At 49.5% G+C, this 17,840-nt stretch overlaps 1 protein-coding gene across 2 annotated transcripts in view; it reads left to right on the top strand.

The window, feature by feature from the left end:
- The first annotated feature begins 687 nt into the window (after positions 1-687).
- The window catches only part of PRKCH (protein kinase C eta), a 276,210-nt gene continuing 259,057 nt past the window's right edge, over positions 688-17,840 (top strand). Inside the window, exon 1 of one of the 2 annotated variants that reach the window (XM_051826092.3) lies at positions 688-1,413. In XM_051826092.3, coding sequence (XP_051682052.1) covers positions 1,051-1,413 — 363 coding nt within the window. In that variant the 5' untranslated portion in view covers positions 688-1,050. The remainder of the gene's footprint in view (positions 1,414-17,840) is intronic. The other variant, XM_089322579.1, reaches the window with a different exon arrangement.

The following is a 17,840-nucleotide window of genomic DNA, read 5'->3' as shown; positions in this document are numbered from 1 at the left end:
GACCATTTTCTGCCCTAGCCACCCAGGGTTGAGTGGACCCAGAAGAACCAACCTTTCCTGCTCACTGTGCAACAAGACACACCTCTCCGAGGAAGGCGGAGGACAGGATTTCCGTCGTTACTACTGCCCCATTAAAAAAAAAAATACAACAACTGTGTAATTACCCTCTGCAGGAAAGGCGCACAAACAGGATGGGCCCGAGCTGACCCCGGGATGAGCTACCCCTGTAAAAGATCAGGAAAAAGAACCTCCACGCCCGCCAGGCCGCCTCCGGCCAGGGCCTCTCCGGGGTGGCCAGACAGGATCACCCGCACACCGCCTAGGGTGGGAGGGAGGGGTCCTCCGCAGCTCCTCCCCCGAATCCTCCCAGCCGTGCAGCCCTGCCCAGGCCTGCGCTCCAAGCCTCAGGTGTTGGCTCCACAAAGCCGGCTCCTGGAGCGGTCCCCCAGCCCGCAGCGCCCGGCCGGACGCGCGCTGCCGGGGGCGCGCGCAGGGCGGTGCGAGGCGGGCCACGCGCGCCACGCCCCCGGGGTCCGGCGTGCTGTGAACTTGAGGCTGGTGGCGCGAGGTTCCCGCCGGGGATGCGGCGGCGGCGGCGGCTGCTTCCTGGTTTGAAGCTCGCCGAGTGGGGGAGAGCGTGAGCCGGCGGAGGCGGGGGCAGGAGCCGAAGCGGGAGGAGGCGGGGACGAGACGCTCGCGGGGCTGGAGCTCACCGGACGGGTCGCTCCGGCTCTCCGCCGAGAGCAGCCTCCCAGCCCTGGAGAAGGGGCGAGCCCCGCGCCGGCGCCCAGAGGGGGACGCTCGGGCTCCCCCGGCCCGCTGAGGGCTCCCCTCCTTTCCACCTCGGCAGCCAGGGAGGCAGGGAAGGAGGGGAGGGGAGGGTCCCGGGGAGGCGACAGAATGGCCGGGCGCGGGGGGCTTGGGCGCTGCCTCCCCCCGGAGCTGCCTCCACGCCTGAGGTCGCCGCGCGGGCTGGTCTGAGCCGGGGCTCCCCGCTCTCCCGTGCGAGCCAGCGCGGTCCCGCCGGGGGCCCGGGCGGCGGCGCCCGCAATGTCGTCCGGCACCATGAAGTTCAATGGCTATCTGAGGGTCCGCATCGGCGAGGCGGTGGGGCTGCAGCCCACCCGCTGGTCCCTGCGCCACTCGCTCTTCAAAAAGGGCTATCAGCTGCTGGACCCCTACCTGACTGTGAGCGTGGACCAGGTGCGCGTGGGCCAGACCAGCACCAAGCAGAAGACCAACAAGCCCACGTACAACGAGGAGTTCTGCGCCAACGTCACCGACGGCGGCCACCTGGAGCTGGCCGTCTTCCACGAGACGCCCCTGGGCTACGACCACTTCGTGGCCAACTGCACGCTGCAGTTCCAGGAGCTGCTGCGCACGGCCAGCGCCTCGGACACCTTCGAGGGCTGGGTGAGTAAGCGACGACCCCTGCCCTTCGATGCCCGTCCCGGTCGCCCGGTTTTCCAAAAAAAAAAAAAAAGAAAGAAAGAAAAAAATCCTTGCCCGGCTCCGGGGCATTCCTTGGCGCTCGGGGCCGAGGGGAATTCCCTGCGGACGGCGGTCCTCGCCCGGGTGGCCACGGCCCTGGTGACGCGGGCGCAGGTGTGTCTCCAGGAAGCCTGCCTGGGCTGGGTCCTCCGTGGGGAAGCCGGGCCAGGGGACTGGGGGTGGGGGCAGCGCGGGTCCGCCTCGCCGCCCAGACTTGGGTGTGGGTGGGCGCCCCTAGCTCCCGGCAGGAAAGGCAGGCATGGGAGGGGGGGGAGGTGATGTGAAAGTGACCCGCTTGGAGTAAAGTGCTTCGAGCGCTCCTTGGGAGAAAGCCCTGCATTCTCGCGAGTATTATTCATCGTGTTTATGGATGTGTGTGGGTTCGGCGGCGCAGACGTGTGCACGTGTTTCGGCTTGCACGTCCAGCGCTGTAGGGCGCGGAGGTGTGTGTGTGTGTGTGCAGGAGATGAGACTCATGTGTGTGCCTGCCCTTCGGTGTGTGTGTGTGTGTGCAGGAGATGAGACTCATGTGTGTGCCTGCCCTTCGGTGTGTGTGTGTGTGTGCAGGAGATGAGACTCATGTGTGTGCCTACCCTTCGGCGTGCCCCCTACAGCGGGTGGTCTTGGCGGAGGAGGCCCCCGGGGGGGTTGTTAACCACGCTTGCTTGCCCAGTCGCCTGCGGGTGTTCGCGCTGCTCCATCAACTTCCCGCCGCGTGCCCCTTCGCTTCACACACTTCCCAGGAGGCGAATTTACTCATGTAAATGCGTTCACGTCTCCAGAGCACTCTATGCAGTGCCAAAGTGCTTTTGACTGTACATGGTTTCACCTTGCGCTGGGGTACAGGTGGTAACCACGGCGCTTGGAGTGGTCGGGTTTGGCAAGATGAGAGTATGCGGTTTGGACAGTGAGGACTTTCAGGGTTTAAGATCTGGAGGGGGTCAGTTCTGAACCCAGAGTGGGAGTCAGGACTGGAAGTCTGAGATTAAGAAGCGTGGACTCTGATGGCTGGTTGATGCAGACCGATTTCAGCGTTTATGTTGAACTTCGAAGAGTTGGTAATTTCACCACATGCTGTCTAAAATTACAGATCACTTGTGGAGTTTTTCTTTCATTTCTTTTTTTAAAATAGATTTATTTATTTATTTGAAAGAGTTACAGAAAGGCAGAGAGAGAGAGAGAGAGAGAGAGAGAGAGAGATAGGTTTCCATCCGCTGGTTCACTCCCCAGATGGTCACCTGGCTGGAGCTGGGCTGATCTAAAGCCAGGAGCCAGGAGTTTCTTCCAGGTCTCCCACGCAGGCACAGGGGCCCAAGGCCTTGGGCTATCTTTTACTGCTTTCCCAGGCCATAGCAGAGAGCTGGATCGGAAGTGGAGAAGCCGGGTCTTGTACTGGTGCCCGTATGGGATGCTGGCGCTGCAAGTGGCAGCTTTACTTGCTAGCCACAGCGCTGGCCCCTTTTTCATTTATACAGGAGTAAAACAGCATCACGACTGTGACCTTCAGTCATCACATTAATTACACTGTAGCCTAACACTTTGTGGAATGCAAAAGTGGACTACGGTGGCATGGCCGGGACACAGTGAGGATATCCATGTTCTCCTCAATGGGACCATAGAAATAATGTCTGATTAAGAGTTTGGTTGGGCAAAGGTCTTAGAAGATTCCAGTTCTGGAGCTTGGTGTCAGATCGGCCAACAGCCCTGAGGAGCCTGGCTTTTGGAAGGAGCTATTTCGCCCCTACTCTGTGTTCAAATCCCCTGGGCAACTCTGCACAATCCCCATTTTTGCAGACTCTAGACCGGAAGCTCCGGTTGTGGGGTCCCAACACCAGTGACTTTAGGCTCCCTGGGTGGTTCCAGGGCACAGAGCAGGCTGAGGACCTGTGGCCACTCGAAGACCAGGAGATGAAGACTTGAAGCAGCAAGAATGGAGGAAGAGCCGCCTGACCAGTTAGAGTGACCGGGACTCCTTCTCCAGGGGATGGACAGAGATTTACATGCAAATTAAATTCCGATAGTTACAGTTGTCCAAAATAATTGTTCTTAGATGTTTACTGTAACCCACAGGTGGTGTTGTAGAAAACATGACTGTTTGGTAAAAATAGGCTCAGCATTTAAAAAAACCACACTTTTTATTTATTTGAGAGGCAGAGAGCGAAAGAGCGAGCTCTCAGTTGCTGGTTCAGTCCCACAAATGCACACAACAGCTGAGGATGGCCAGGCCAAAGCCAGGAACTGGGGACTCAATCCTGGTGGCAGGGACCCAACTACTGGGGCCATCACCTGCTGCCTCTCAGCCTGCACATTAACAGGAAGCTGGAATCAGTAGTGGAACCGGGACTTGAACCCAGACACTTTGATGTGACATGCAAGAGTCCCAGCTGCTGGGCCAAACGCCTGCACCTTGGGTCCGCATGTCGGTGATCTTGATACCAATAATTTGTCATGCACTTGTAGTCCATGAGAATGCAGGTTATTTTTTTTTTTTTTTTAAGGCCCTGGATGTTTTGAAACTATGAAGGTGGGGCATTCAGGATGGGCAGAGTGCTGTTTCTTTCTTTTCGTTAAGGATCCTAAGAAAACACTTGGAAATAGATGGAATGCTTATTTTTAAAATTATCCTTTACAGTTAGATCTGAAGGTGCTTTTGAAGTTCAGACTCTAAAAATGCTGTTTTATCTTTTGGTGTATTAAGTTGAAATGTTTGGTTTATTGTGACAGTTCCAAGTAAAGTAATTGAATTTCTTCACTTTAGATTTATGTGTGTTGCAAGTAGAACTACAGATTGCTGGCTTTAGAAAACCTGATGACTTCATTTTTTGCCAAACCAGAAGAAGATCTAGTGTAGATTGACCTTAAAACAGAAGATGCTTCTTTATTAGAATACAGAAAAAAAAAAAAAAGGCACATGGGAAATTGAATGAAAAGATTATTTTGGTGCAAAATTATTTGAAATCCATGCATTTTTTTCATAAAACATTCCCAATAACTTTTCAAAGACACCTGTATGCTTTGGTTTATTGTATTTTCTCAGTATCAAGAAGATAGAAAAGTCATTAGCTTTGACTTTTGTATAAATTTTGTTTGATGAGTTTGATGGAAGAAGGTCTTAGCTCTACGTTAGGCAATATATTCTTCAAGCCCAGCGCCTGACAAACCATAGACAAATATCTATTTACTGACCATATATATATTATTTTATTCAATCTACATTCAATTTAAGGAGGTGAAGGGCTGCGGTTAAAGTAGTTCTTAAATGGAAATTCATTGCGTTAAATCCCCAAGTTGGAAAAGAAAAACTCAAGACAAAGTCGTGGGGCCGGCACTGTAGTGCAGTGGGTAAAGCCACTGCCTGTAGTTGTTGGCATCCCATATGGGTGCCAGTTCGATCCAGCTGCTCCACTTCTGATCCAGCTCTCTGCTATGGCCTGGGATAGCAGTAGAAGATGGCCCAAGTCCTTGGGTCTCTGTACCCTGTGGGAGACCTGGAAGAAGCTCCTGGCTCCTGGCTTTGACTTGGTGCAGCTCCAGCTGTTGTGGCCAAACTGGGGAGTGAAGCAGCAGATGGAAGGCCCCCCTCTGACTTTCAAATAAAATAAATAAATCTTAAAAAAAAAAAAAAAAAAGACAAAGACCTAAGATTTCCTCTTAACTAGATAAGAGCAAATTGAGGTCAAAGGAAGTAGAATGAAGGGAATTATAAAGCTAGTAGAAGTCAGTGAAAGTGGAAAACAGAAAAAACAGTGAAGCAAAAAGATGGCTTTAAAAACAAACAAACCAACCAACAAACCAGTAGAATGGAAAGTCTCAAGCCAGAATGATAGAGAGAGGGAGAGGGAGAGAGAAGGCACAAATTATCAAGGGAGGTGATACCACTACAGATCCTATGGACACTGAAGGAGTACTAAAAGTATATTATGGGGGCTGGCACTGTGGCTCAGCAGGCTAAACCTCTGCTTGCAGCGCCGACATCCCAAATGGGCGCTGGTTGGAGTCCCAACTGCATCACTTCACATCCAGCTCCCTGGCTAATGGCCTGGGAAAGCAGTAGAAGATGGCCCAAGTGTTTGGGCCCCTGCACCCACTTGGGAGACCTGGAAGAAGCTCCTGGCTCCTGTGTTCAGATTGGTCCAGCTCTGGCCTTTGCAGCTATTTGGTGAATGAACCAGCGGATGGGAGACCTCTCTCTGTCTATCCCTCTCTGTATCTGTAACTCTGACTCTCAAATAAATAAATAATGGATATTATGGGCAATTTTATGCCAGTGAATTCCATAGTTTAGATTAAATGAACAAATTCCTTGGAAGATTGGAAGATAAACTACCACAGTTCCTTCAAATAACTTGAATAGCTTTATATCTAATAAAGTTGTTGATTTTGCAGTTAAAACAGACTCAAGGCCCCGATTTGGCTTTACTAGTGACTTCTATGGTACATTAGAAATTATTTATTTTTTATTTATTTGAAAGGCAGAGGGAGAGAGAGAGCTTTCATCCACTTGTTCACTCCCCGCATGCCCACAGCACTCAGGGCTAGGCTAGTCGGAAGCCAGGAGCCTAGAACTCTTCCAGGTCTCCCATATTGGGTAGCAGCAGCCCAAGTGCTTGGACCACTACCTGTGGCTTCCCATGGTGGTGTGCGTTAGCAGGAAGCTGGAATCAGAAGCGGGGCTGGGTCTCAAACCTAGGCTTTCCCGTATTGGATGCAGGTGTCCCAAGAAGTTTCTTTGCCATAGTGAAAGATGCCTGCCCCTGTGATACATGTAAGGGAGAGCTCTTACCAATTCTGTAGAAGCTCTATCAGAAAATAGAAGAGAATAAAACACGTCCCAACTTATTCCAGAGGTCAGCATGTTTTATCCTTTTACCCAAAACTTATCAAGACATTACAAAAAGAGGAAACTAGAGACCAGTGTCATCCATGAACATAGATGCAAAGATTGTTCAGTTTTAGCAGTCAGATCCAATGATAGCAAATGGATAATGCATCGTGACCAAATAGAGCTTTTAATTAGTAGCATAAGCTTGATTTAGTTCTTCATATTAACAGTAAAAATTCAGATCCATATGACTATTTCTATATGGATTTTCTAATACATATAGAAAAAGTATTTGAAAAAATTCAGTATCCATTTATGTTAAAAAAGAAATAAAAACCTTAGGAAATTAGCAGGGGCTGGGACTGTGGCTCAGGGGTTAAAGCCATGGCCTGCAGCACTAGTATCCCATTTGGGCTCTGATTTAAATCCTGGCTTATCCACTTCCTATACAGCGCCCTGCTACTGTGCCTGGGAGGGCAGCAGAGGATGGCCCAAGTGCTTGGGCCCCTGCACCCATGTGGCAGAGCTGGAAGAAGCTCCTGGCTCCTGGCTTTGGCTTGGCACAATCCTGGCTGTTGTGGCCATTTATGGAGTGAACCAGTGGATAGAAGATCTCTCTCTCTCTCTCTCTCTCTCTCTCTCTCTGTGTCTCTCCTCCTCCACCTCTCTCTCTCTCTCTCTGTAACTCTGACTTTCAAATAATAAATCTTAATGAAAAAAAGAGTTAACTTCATCAACCTAATAAAGGACTTCTATGAAAAGTCTACAGGTATCATGTTAACAGTGAAAGGATGATTTTCATTCCCCCCATTGTCAGGAATAAGGCAAAAGTGTGCTTCCCATTTTTATTCAGCATTGTGCTGGAGGTTTTGATTAGTGTGAAAAAATAATTTCAAAAAATAAAATACAGATTACAAAGAAAGAAGTAACATTATCTTATTTGTAGACAAGTGATCTCGGCATCTCTAATAGGGCTTCTAGAACCAGCAATTGAGTTTAGCTAGTCTGCAGGATCCAAAATCAATTGTATTTCCATATACTACCACAATTGAAGGTCTGGGTGGATTGAAAACTAAAATAAAAAATTACTATTTATAAAATATAAAAATCATATAAATTATAAAAATTATATAAATCATAAAAATTACTATTTATAAGAACATCAATTTGATAACCAGTGTGCAAAAGGTTTTCAGTGGAAGTGGTAACGCATTGCAGAAGTATTAAAGATCTAGAAAAATGGAGAGATGCACTGTGTTCATAGATGGGAAGGTTCTGTATTATTAAGACCTCCATTCTTCTCAAAGTAGTAGATTTAATGCAATTCCAATAAAAATATCCAGCATTGGGCTGGCGCCGCGGCTCACTAGGCTAATCCTCCGCCTAGCGGCGCCGGCACAGCGGGTTCTAGTCCCGGTCGGGGCGCCGGATTCTGTCCCGGTTGCCCCTCTTCCAGGCCAGCTCTCTGCTGTGGCCCGGGAGTGCAGTGGAGGATGGCCCAGGTGCTTGGGTCCTGCACCCCATGGGAGACCAGGAGAAGTACCTGGCTCCTGCCTTCGGATCAGCGCGGTGCGCCGGCCGCAGTGCGCCGGCCGCGGCAGCCATTGGAGGGTGAACCAACGGCAAAGGAAGACCTTTCTCTCTGTCTCTCTCTCTCACTGTCCACTCTGCCTGTCAAAAAAAAAAAAAAAAAAAAAAAAAATCAAGCATTGTTATGGAAATTGACAGACTGATTCTAAATTTCATATGCAAATGTGAACCACTTAGATTGGTGTAAGGATAGTTTTGAAAAAAGGCTAAGGGTACTTGCATTATCTAAGCCTGAAGTTCACTGTAGGACTACCATAATCAAGATAGTGCGGTATTGGAATGAAGAGAGTCTGGAAGTAGATCCGCATGGATAAAGATGCCAAGAAGGCAGTTCAATAGGGGAAGTGTCGATCTTTTCAACAAGTAGGACTTGAACAACTGGCTTGCCATCTGCAGCAGTAAGAGCCTGACCCTTACCTCCCAACAAGTATCAGAATGAATTTCAGATGGATTCTAGACCTAAATGTGCAAGTTTAACTGTGGAACTTCTGTAGGAAAACATGGAAGAAAATCTTAGTGGCCATGGGCTTGGCATAATATATTTTAGCTAGAACCCAAAAAGCCCTAAGTATTTTTACAAAAATCAATAAATTAGACTTTATTAAAATTAAAAACTACTGCTTCCCAAAGGATGTCTAAGAAAATGAAAACACAGGCCACAGACTGCCATAAAATACTCGCAGCCTATAAATCAGACAGAAGATTTGTGACATGAGTATATAAAAAAGTTGTCACAACTCAACTAGAAAAAGACCTGATTTAAACATGGAGCAGATATTTGAATAGGCATCTTCATGGCACATTAAAAGACACTTGGAATCACTAGTTGTTAAGTTATAATGCAAACCCAAACCATAATGCGGCATTGATGTGCTTTTACTGGTAAGGCTGTGGTTGCCCTAAGTGTTGGTGATGAAGTGGAGCCCCTGGAACTGTCACTCAGTACTGTTAGGAATGTAGAGTGGTATAATCGCGTTGGAAAAGACTGTGGTGGTTTCTTCAAATGAACATACACCTGCCATATGACCTCTCTGCACTTAACTGTTTGCCGGGAGGGATGGAACCATCGCATCAAAGCTTGTCCATGAGAGTTCACAGCAGCTTCCTTGGTAATAGCCCCAGATTGGAAATTGACACTCAAGTGTCAATCAACAGATGAACATTAAAACAAGCTGTGGTGTAGCCATACAGTGGATTAGTACTCAGTGCCAGGGGATGAGTGAGTGACACAGGCAGCCACGTGGAGGAATGTCCTATGCACAATTACAGAAAATGAGAACTTAGAGAGCAGCTCAGTGGTTGCCTGGGAATGGGAAGTGACGGATTGCAAAGGAATGAGGGGTGGATGGATGACACAAGGGAGCGGTGAAGATCCTTATTATTTCCATCGTCCTGATGATTGTTTCACAGTTATGCAAATATGCCCGACTTTCCACATGCACTGTAAGTATGTGTGTGGCAGTTGTACCTGATTAAAGCTCTAGAAAAAGCAGTGAGGCTGTTTTATTGAAGATGTAAAGATGGATGCCGGTAAATGGGAGAATTAAATTGGAGCCCATTCTGACTCTGGAAAATCACATTCCTGTGTAGTGCAGAGGCTGTGTATCGGAGTAGGAGTGTGAAAAACAAATCACCAAGAAACGCATTTATTAAATTAGTTTCTGATTTTTGGACAGTCTCATTTTCGAAATTACCACTGTGAGTGTTTTTTTTTTTTTTCTGCTTCTTCTAAAACTTGAGTTTGCATCATTGCTTGGACTCGTGAACACCGAAGGTTTGCCTAATCAAACCCTCTTGCCTTCTCCCATGGACTTGCCATTGATTTGCTGGCTTTCCCAGCCGGGGCCTGGCCTCTTGTACTTGATGTGGAGCTTTGGGGACCCGGGGGAGGCCGCCGGAGCTGGAGGCTGCGTCATGGAAAGACCTTGGCACCCCCCTCAGGAAGGAAGGCCCGGCTTGGCCGGATCCCAGCCCGTTTTCCTGGAGCCTTCCAGAGACGTCCTGTTCTGTCCTGTTCTCGGCAGCCCGGGGGCTGCTCTCCCTGCAGCCTCCGAGAGGCCCCTGCTTCCTGGTCCCCTCAGGTGAGACCACCTGGGACCCGCCGACCGGGCATTTGCTGACTGCCTTTTCTCTTGGTTCCTGGAGGCAGGTGCATGGATGTGCAGCACCGAAATCCTTCCCGAGTCCTGAGCTCTAGTGTCTCATTCTCTTCCCTACTTTGCAGTGCGGTTAGTCTCACCGTGGATTTTTTTTTTTTTTTTTTTGACAGGCAGAGTTAGACAGTGAGAGAGAGAGACAGAGAGAAAGTTATAGACAGTGAGAGAGAGACAGAGAGAAAGGTCTTCCTTCCATTGGTTCACTCCCCAAATGGCCGCTATGGCCGGCACTGCGCCGATCCGAAGCCAGGAGCTTCCTCCCGGTCTCTCATGCGGGTGCAGGGACCCAAGCACTTGGGCCATCCTCCACTGCACTCCCGGGCCACAGCAGAGAGCTGGCCTGGAAGAGGGGCAACCGGAACAGAATCTGGCGCCCCGACCGGGACTAGAACCTGGGTGCTGGCGCCGCAGGCAGAGGATTAGCCTAGTGAGCCACGGTGCCTGCCTCATCGTGGATTTTTAACCCCCCGAGCCAATGGTAAGGCTTGTCTAACAGTGTTGATAAACCCACAGTGTTTTAGGGGAAACACACATTTGGGGATCTCGTTGGCTCTGTCGCACCTTCGGTTTTATTGTGAGAATTTTGCTGTGGTGGGGGCTGGATGCCTCTCACCTTGCACCAGAGTTTGGCTCACTCAGGAGAACATTTTCCTGGTCAGTGTTCTCTTGTCACCTTTCTGGGATTATTTTGTTAATTGATTTGCTTGCTATACCTTCCTCCTCCATAGAATGTGAGTGATTCAACAGCTCCGACCCACCTCTGTGATTCTCTGTTCTATACCAGCATCCTGATTCACAGATACATAGTAGGCACTAAATATTTGCTGAACAAAGAAATTTTTTTGTGATTTTAGGGCAAGTAAGGTGTAAGTGCTTTGGGAACACCTTTCTTTAAATATTTTATTCATCTTTCTAAAGGAAATAACTTGGGAAGTGACCATGAATACAGCATTGCTTTTTGAAATCAGTCAGTGAGATACTGGAGTGTGCTTCAAGGGCCAGGTTTTTATGCCCTTTGAATATGACGACGGATCGAAAACCCTGTGTTGGGAAAATTCCTTGATTTTTGCCTCATTTTAAGTCTATGATTTTTTAAAAGATTTATTTTTATGCATTTAGAAGGCAGAGTTACAGAGAGGCAGAGAAAGAGAGAGAGAGAGAGAGAGAGAGATATCTTCCGTGTGCTTGGTTTACTTCCCAAATGGCCACAGCAGCCAGGGCTAGGCCAGGCCGAAGGCAGGAGCTTTGTCCAAGTCTCCCACGTGGGTGCAGGGGCCCACATACCTGGGCGTCTTCTGTTGCTTTCCCAGACACCTTAGCAGAGAACTGGATCGGAAGTGGAGCAGCCGGGACTCGAACTGGTGTCCACAGGGGAAGCTGACACTGCAGGTGGCCACTTCACCTGCTGTGCCATGGCACCAGCCCCAGAAGTCTATGACTTTGAAACCTGTGATGTAGTGTGACTTCTTACACTCACAGTTCTTGGTCCCACGTGTTAACTGCAGGTCGGAAGCACGGAATGCACAGGTAAGGGTTGCGTCCTCAGCCCTGGAGAGCTGTTGCGCTTGGTCGGTGGCTGGAGCATGAATCACTGTCTTACGCAACTCTTGGTGCAGTTTTGTGTCCAGCGAGTGTTTGGAGCGGCGATTAGTGATGATGGTAAAAGTGCAGTGCATTTTTACAAGGTGCCCTCGATTTTCTAAGATGTTTTTTCTCTTTTGTAAAGCAACTGACTGAATCACGTCCCCCTTTAGTATGGACTGTGTGGCTCTGTCTCATTAGAGTCTGATGAAAACGAATATTGCATGGAAACTCGGTCCTTGACTGTTTTCCACACTTACCGTTACTGTATCCCAAATCGTCTTTTCCTAATTTTGCCAAGCCGGTGGTCCTTCCTTTACTTACAACTCTTCTCTGTGGGATCCCGTTGCTCTTAGATACAACCCGTAGTCTCGGAATGTTCTAGAATGTTTCCATGCTCTGGCCCAGGTTTCCTCCGGAGCCTTCTCTCCCACCTCTCCCCATCCACACTGTGTACTTGGCTTCCAGCGCACTTCCTCCCATTCCAAAGTCCCGTTGCTGGATCCTACCTGTGCTTGAGACTCCTGCTCGGGTCACTCTCCCTGCCATGCCCTGTCTGGATGTGGCCCCGAGTCCCCAGTGCCCTGGCCCTCTATTCTGAAGGAGTGGGCACACGTGGAAGCGTGTAACATTGGTGAGGGGGAGGTCCCTGTTGAGGGGCCGGGCATGGACCTCAAGACACGGCCCCTTCCTTCTTAGATCCTTTACTTCTGAGGGGCAGAGAGGTTGAGGATGGAACAACAGACAGAACCCAGGGAGGACTCAGACGTTGCTAAGCACCTGGTGCAGCCAGAACAGGACCTGGAGGGAAGACAGAGCTCGTTTTGCAGGCACCAGTGCAGGTGGCCTCAGCCCGTGCCGGTTCCATGGCTAGGAAAGCTCTCCTCAAAGGAAAGAAAGTGGCTTGTGACCTGGAGACGTTTGCCCAGAGATTCCTCAGCTGCCTCTTTGGAGGGTAGATGTTTCTGACCCACGGTCACGGTTCCATCTTTGGAAAGGTTGGGAGGGAACTGAGTTTCAAGGTCCTTTGGCTCCCCAAGGGGGAAAGCAGTAAAACCAGATTTGAACCATGGAATATCTTACCTTTTGTATGGATTGTAAGATTACCGTGGATGTGGAGGCCGGAGGATGGTCTTGTTCAGAGCCTGATGGGGCCCTGGAGAGTGTACAGGTGCACCCATTTGGCACCAGTGTTTTTGAACATGGAAATTAGAGGCCTTGAATACTGACAGTCCAGTTTGCAGCAGATCCCAGCACTCCCCATAAAGGGACCAATCCTTTTGACTCACTGCCTGATTAGTCCCGAGGTGGTTTTGAGTTGGTGACGCCAAAGTGATGCAAGTCTTTGTTTTCAGAATGCGAGAATCAAAGCTGCAGCTCAAGTGTTACTGTTGTCCAACCTCAGAGGAAGTGTGACACACAGCACACGCACACACACACACACACACACACGCACTCACATTTCATGTCTGCAGAAAATCTGGGTACACTTCTTTAGGCTTATTTAAACTATGCATTTTGTGAACACATTAATTTTTTTTATTTAGATATGTGTTTACATATATATTTGTGTCCTAGCATTTCAAAGAAAACAGTCTTACTAGTAAATTGATGGGGAGTTAATTTTACTGAAATCAGTATTATATGGACAACCCCATTGAAAGAACTGTCTTTGTATTTCAGTGTACATCTCAGTACTGGGCTGTGGTAGAAGTCCGAAGCGTGAGGTTCATGGTGCAGCTTTGTCACCTGTCAGGGTGACAACGCCTCGGCTTACCTGGGGCTCTCTGTCCCCTGGTTTATATCGTGAGCGGCTTACACTGGAACGTGGCTAAGCCTCTGCCTCCACGATTAGGCAGCGACATCATTTCTTCCCTTTTGGAGTAGTTGATTCGGTTCTAAGCAGTCATATGAGTTGTGTTAGTAGTTAGTTAGTAGTTGGTTGTAGTTAGTTGAGTTAGTAGCTCCTAAGAACTGAGTCGGTCTAAAATCTCAATTGCTGGGGCCTACTGAGGACAGCTCAGGCCTGGGTGACTTTTCCAGTGTTGACAGCGCCTTGGCTTAGCGTCGGTCTAAGGAGACGCAGTGGGCCGGCGGTCCTCTCTGGTTACGCGGTTGTATTAGTTGGGGACCCTTGTCTGAGGGGTGGCTGTAAGCACGTCCCTGGTACTTCAGGTCAGAGAGAGGATGAGCATCGCAGTGTTTCTGGGTTTGCTAGAAGCCATCCTCACCAGCGTGGTGATTCAGGCTTTGCAGTCAGCTGTCTGTCGTCCCCACTCTGCACACCCACCCTTGGTGATGACACACGCCGTCCATCACTGGCAGGACGGACGTTTTAATTAGATGGAGGATCAGGCCCAAGGGTATTGGCTACGGTCATGTTTAAGTGCTGTGCCGAAGCTTTTTATGAGACAGGAAATTTCTGTTGAAAATCTTGGTAGGCTCAGAGAGCTTTATCGAGATGGGGTGGTGCTTGAGTGTTTGTCACCCCAGTCAGGCAGAGCAGGGGTTGTCAAGGCACACAGGCCTTTTGTTGTAGAAAGACCGCTTAGTGGGGGAGTCACCAGCAGTGCTTTTATTATGTGCTGCCTTCTAGAAAGTTCCTCCTTTTTTTTTTTTTTTTAATTTTACCCTTGCACACCTTTGACCTCGTGGGGAGAGAAAACCTTTTTGAAAGGTTACCTGATGATGTTTAGTTTGTGCTTGTGGTAAAAAAAAAAAAAGTTGGGAAGTTTGTCAGAGAATAGAACCATAGTCGACGTGAGCCCCTCCTAATGGGGCCAGCATGGCTGTGTTCAGCACTCAGCCCTGTGTACCCAGTTTCAGACCTAGCCCCACCCCCGTTCTCCAGGCACTTAAACCAAACCCGCAGAGCTGCCTCGCTGGTCAGTCGCAGGGCCCCACCTCTCGGTGCCGTCTCTGCGCCCCTCGCCACGCGGGGCCGTGATGTGGCGGCCTCGCTGCTCTCACGGGGCTTGGTTTGCTCGGCTGTGATGTGAGAGGGCTGGGCGCTGCGGTCCTCTCCTGCATCGGTGGGTGGCGGTGCTCCTGGGGGGCTCCACTGTGCAAAGGGAATTCTCTTCCTTGAAGAAGTGTTTCCTTGCCACTGTTCTGCTCAGACTCTGATTTGCTCTGGCCTCTGAAATGAGCTCCCACAGTCATACCCGTGTTGGGGTAATCCCTGCGCAGCCAGCATTGATCTGCTCGCCGGCCGTGGGCCTCTTGGGTGCTCTGATGTAGGCTCATAGCACTGTTGTTTCATTATGGTGTGCAGGAGCTGAGAGCGGAATCCCAGGAAGGCAAGGCTTCTGCGCCCTGGACCTCGTTCAGGATGGTGGAAGCTGGGGAGCTTCACGCAGGAGGGGAGCTCAGAGTGTTCACGAAAGAAACGCAATCACATGATGTTGAATTTTGGTGCAAAACTTTGGACATCTATGTGTAGTTTTTTTTTGTGCCACTTCCCACGGAAGGCTGGAAGGTCGCTTGTATGGGCATCTGGAGGATGCTCTGGGCACAGTGTCATAGGATTAGTGGTTCCTTGAAGCTGGCAGTGGCACAGGGCCTCACATAAAGAAGCTCCAGTTAGCACGTGCTGCAAGTTAGGCGTCTGTCGGCTCCTAGCTCCAACGGCGTGGTTCTTCTTCTTCTTTTTTTTTTTTTCCCCCAAAGAAACCTTTTATTTAAAGAGTACAAACTTCATGCATTTCATAAGTACAACTTCAGGAATATAGTGATTCTTCCCACTATCCCCGCCCTCCTACCCACACTCCCACCCCTTCTCCTCCTCCCTCTCCCATCCCCAGTCCCTTTCTCCACTGAGATCCATTTTTGATTAACTTTATACACAGAAGATCAACTCCATACTAAGTAAAGAGTTCAACAATTTGCACACACACAAAAAAACTGTTGCTCAACATTCAAGACAAGGGCTGTTCAAAGTTATTGCATCTTGAAGTTAATTTCACTATTTTTTTAGAAGCTTATTTATTTTTTACAAAGATTTATTTATTTATTTGAAAGGCAGTTACAGAGAGGCAGAGGCACGGAGAGAGGTCTTCCATCTGCTGATTCACTCCCCAGATGGACACAACAGCCAGAGCTGCACCGATCTGAAGCCAGGAGCCAAGAGCCAGGAGCTTCTTCTGGGTCTCCCACACAGGTGCAGGGACCCAAGGGCTTGAGCCATCTTCTGTTGCTTTCCCAGGCCACAGCAGAGAGCTGGATCGGAAGTGGAGCAGCCTGGACTTGAACCTGTGCCCATATGGGATGCCGGCACTGCAGGCAGCGGCTTTACCCGCTACAGCACAGCATGGCATGGTTCTGATATTTCCCCTGGACTTGGGGATGTTTTTACTTCACTCAATTGTAGAAGACAGTTGACTAGTCAAAAAGAGGAACTGTGAATTTTGAGAAAAAGAGGAGCTTGAAAAAAGCAAAATTCTCATTTCTGGCTGCTGGTAACGTGTTCTGGGTGGTAACCCACTTTTGGACCTACATGGCTGTACTTACAGAGGTATTTTCAAAGCCTCTATTTTTGAAGGGGTGTCTTTGAGGTCTACAGCAGACGAAAAATTAAAAAAAAAAAAAAAGGCAAAACTAGGGCAGTTTGAATGGCCTCGGCTTGGTGTCTTTTGTAACTTTTCCCTATAAAAAATGATAGCAAGGTGGGCATTTAGTCTAGTGGTAAGACTGCTTGGTCTTCCTGCATTCCATATTGGAGTGCCTGGGTTTGAATCCTGGCTCCACTTACCATTCCCGCTTCCTGCTAATGCACAGCGTGCCGCAGCGATGGCTCAAGTACGTGGGTCCCTGCCACCCATGTGGGAGACCCGGATTGAGTTCCTGGCTCCCTGTTTTAGCCTGGCCCACTCTTGGCTGTTATGGGCATTTGGGGAGTGAACCACTGGATAGGGATATCTCTGTTTCTCTCTGTGTCTCTGCCTTTCACAAAATAATTATTAAAGAAGATGATTTATTTTGTAAACTTTTTCTTATAACATTTGCCCCCCCCTTTTTAAAGATTTATTTATTTATTTGAAAGGCGGAGTTATAGAGAGGTAAAAGCAGAGAGAGAGAGAGAGAGAGAGAGAGAGAGTCTTCCATCTGCTGGTTCACTCTCCAAATGGCTGCAATAGCTGGAGCAGGGCCGATCTGAAGCCAGGAGCCAGGAGCTTCTTCTGGGTCTCCCACTCGGGTGCAGGGGCTCAAGGACTTGGGCCATCTTCTACTGCTTTCCCAGGCCATAGCAGAGAGCTGGATCAGAAGTGGAGCAGCCAGGACTCGATCCAGGGCTCATATGAGACGCCAACACTGCAGGTGGTCGCTTTACCTGCTGTGTCACAGCTCTGGTCCTTGCTCTCTTTTTTGTGCCGCAGTAAACGTTCTGGTACAGTGTTACGTTGGTCCAAGACAAAACGATAAGAAATTGGTCATGTGTGTTTGCTCTTCTTACTCTTGGAGTTCTATGGTCTTTTCTGGACCTCCACTCACTTCCCTGGCTTCCTGCCAACACCCTGGTGGTGGTGGACATGCAGCTGAGTGGAGAACATGCAGAAATTCTGCCCACCTTGCTAGTTAGATGTAAAGCTAGAATCCAGCTCCCTGGACCGCAGGCCCTGCACCTCTGAACACCCAGTCATTCTCAGGTGTTCACAGAGCACCAGTGTGCACCCAGCACTCTTCCAGGTGCCACAGACAGGGCAGAGAACCCTGACCCAGCACACTGTCCCCTGCAGAGCCGCCCTCACGTGGAGAAGTAGATAATAAGCGAGCCAGTGAGTGAGGAAGAAAACAACAGGTGGAGGGCAGGTGCTGAGTGGCGCATCACAACAGGGTGATGTGACCGTGTATGACAAGGTGGCTGTTTTGCCTGGAGTGGCCGGGAAGAATGCACAGAGCAGGTGACATTTCTGCCAAGACAGCCACATGCAGAGGCGAGAAAGGGCTCGAAGAGGCAACAGCTCAGGCACAGGCTCCTATGTGGGCACGGGATGGGCGTGTAGAGGGACACAGAGATGGTGGGGGAGACGGTGGCGTGCGGTCAGCAAGCTTGTTGTGTTGTCCCATCTCTGCTGCTTCAGGGGGTTGTGAACAATGAGCAAGTCCGCTTAGCTCTGACCCTGGGTTCTCTCCCCTGGAAATGGTGCTCGTGTTAGCTCAGTGTAGAGATTCCCTCCAGTGCATAGTGCACGCCCAGCACA

Source organism: Oryctolagus cuniculus, chromosome 20 (genome assembly GCF_051225735.1).
Source record: "Oryctolagus cuniculus isolate XC-2025 breed Fujian yellow rabbit chromosome 20, ASM5122573v1, whole genome shotgun sequence".
NCBI lineage: Eukaryota > Metazoa > Chordata > Mammalia > Lagomorpha > Leporidae > Oryctolagus > Oryctolagus cuniculus.
The sequence above is the reverse complement of the archived record's forward strand: the minus strand, read 5'-3'. Positions and strand labels throughout refer to the sequence as shown.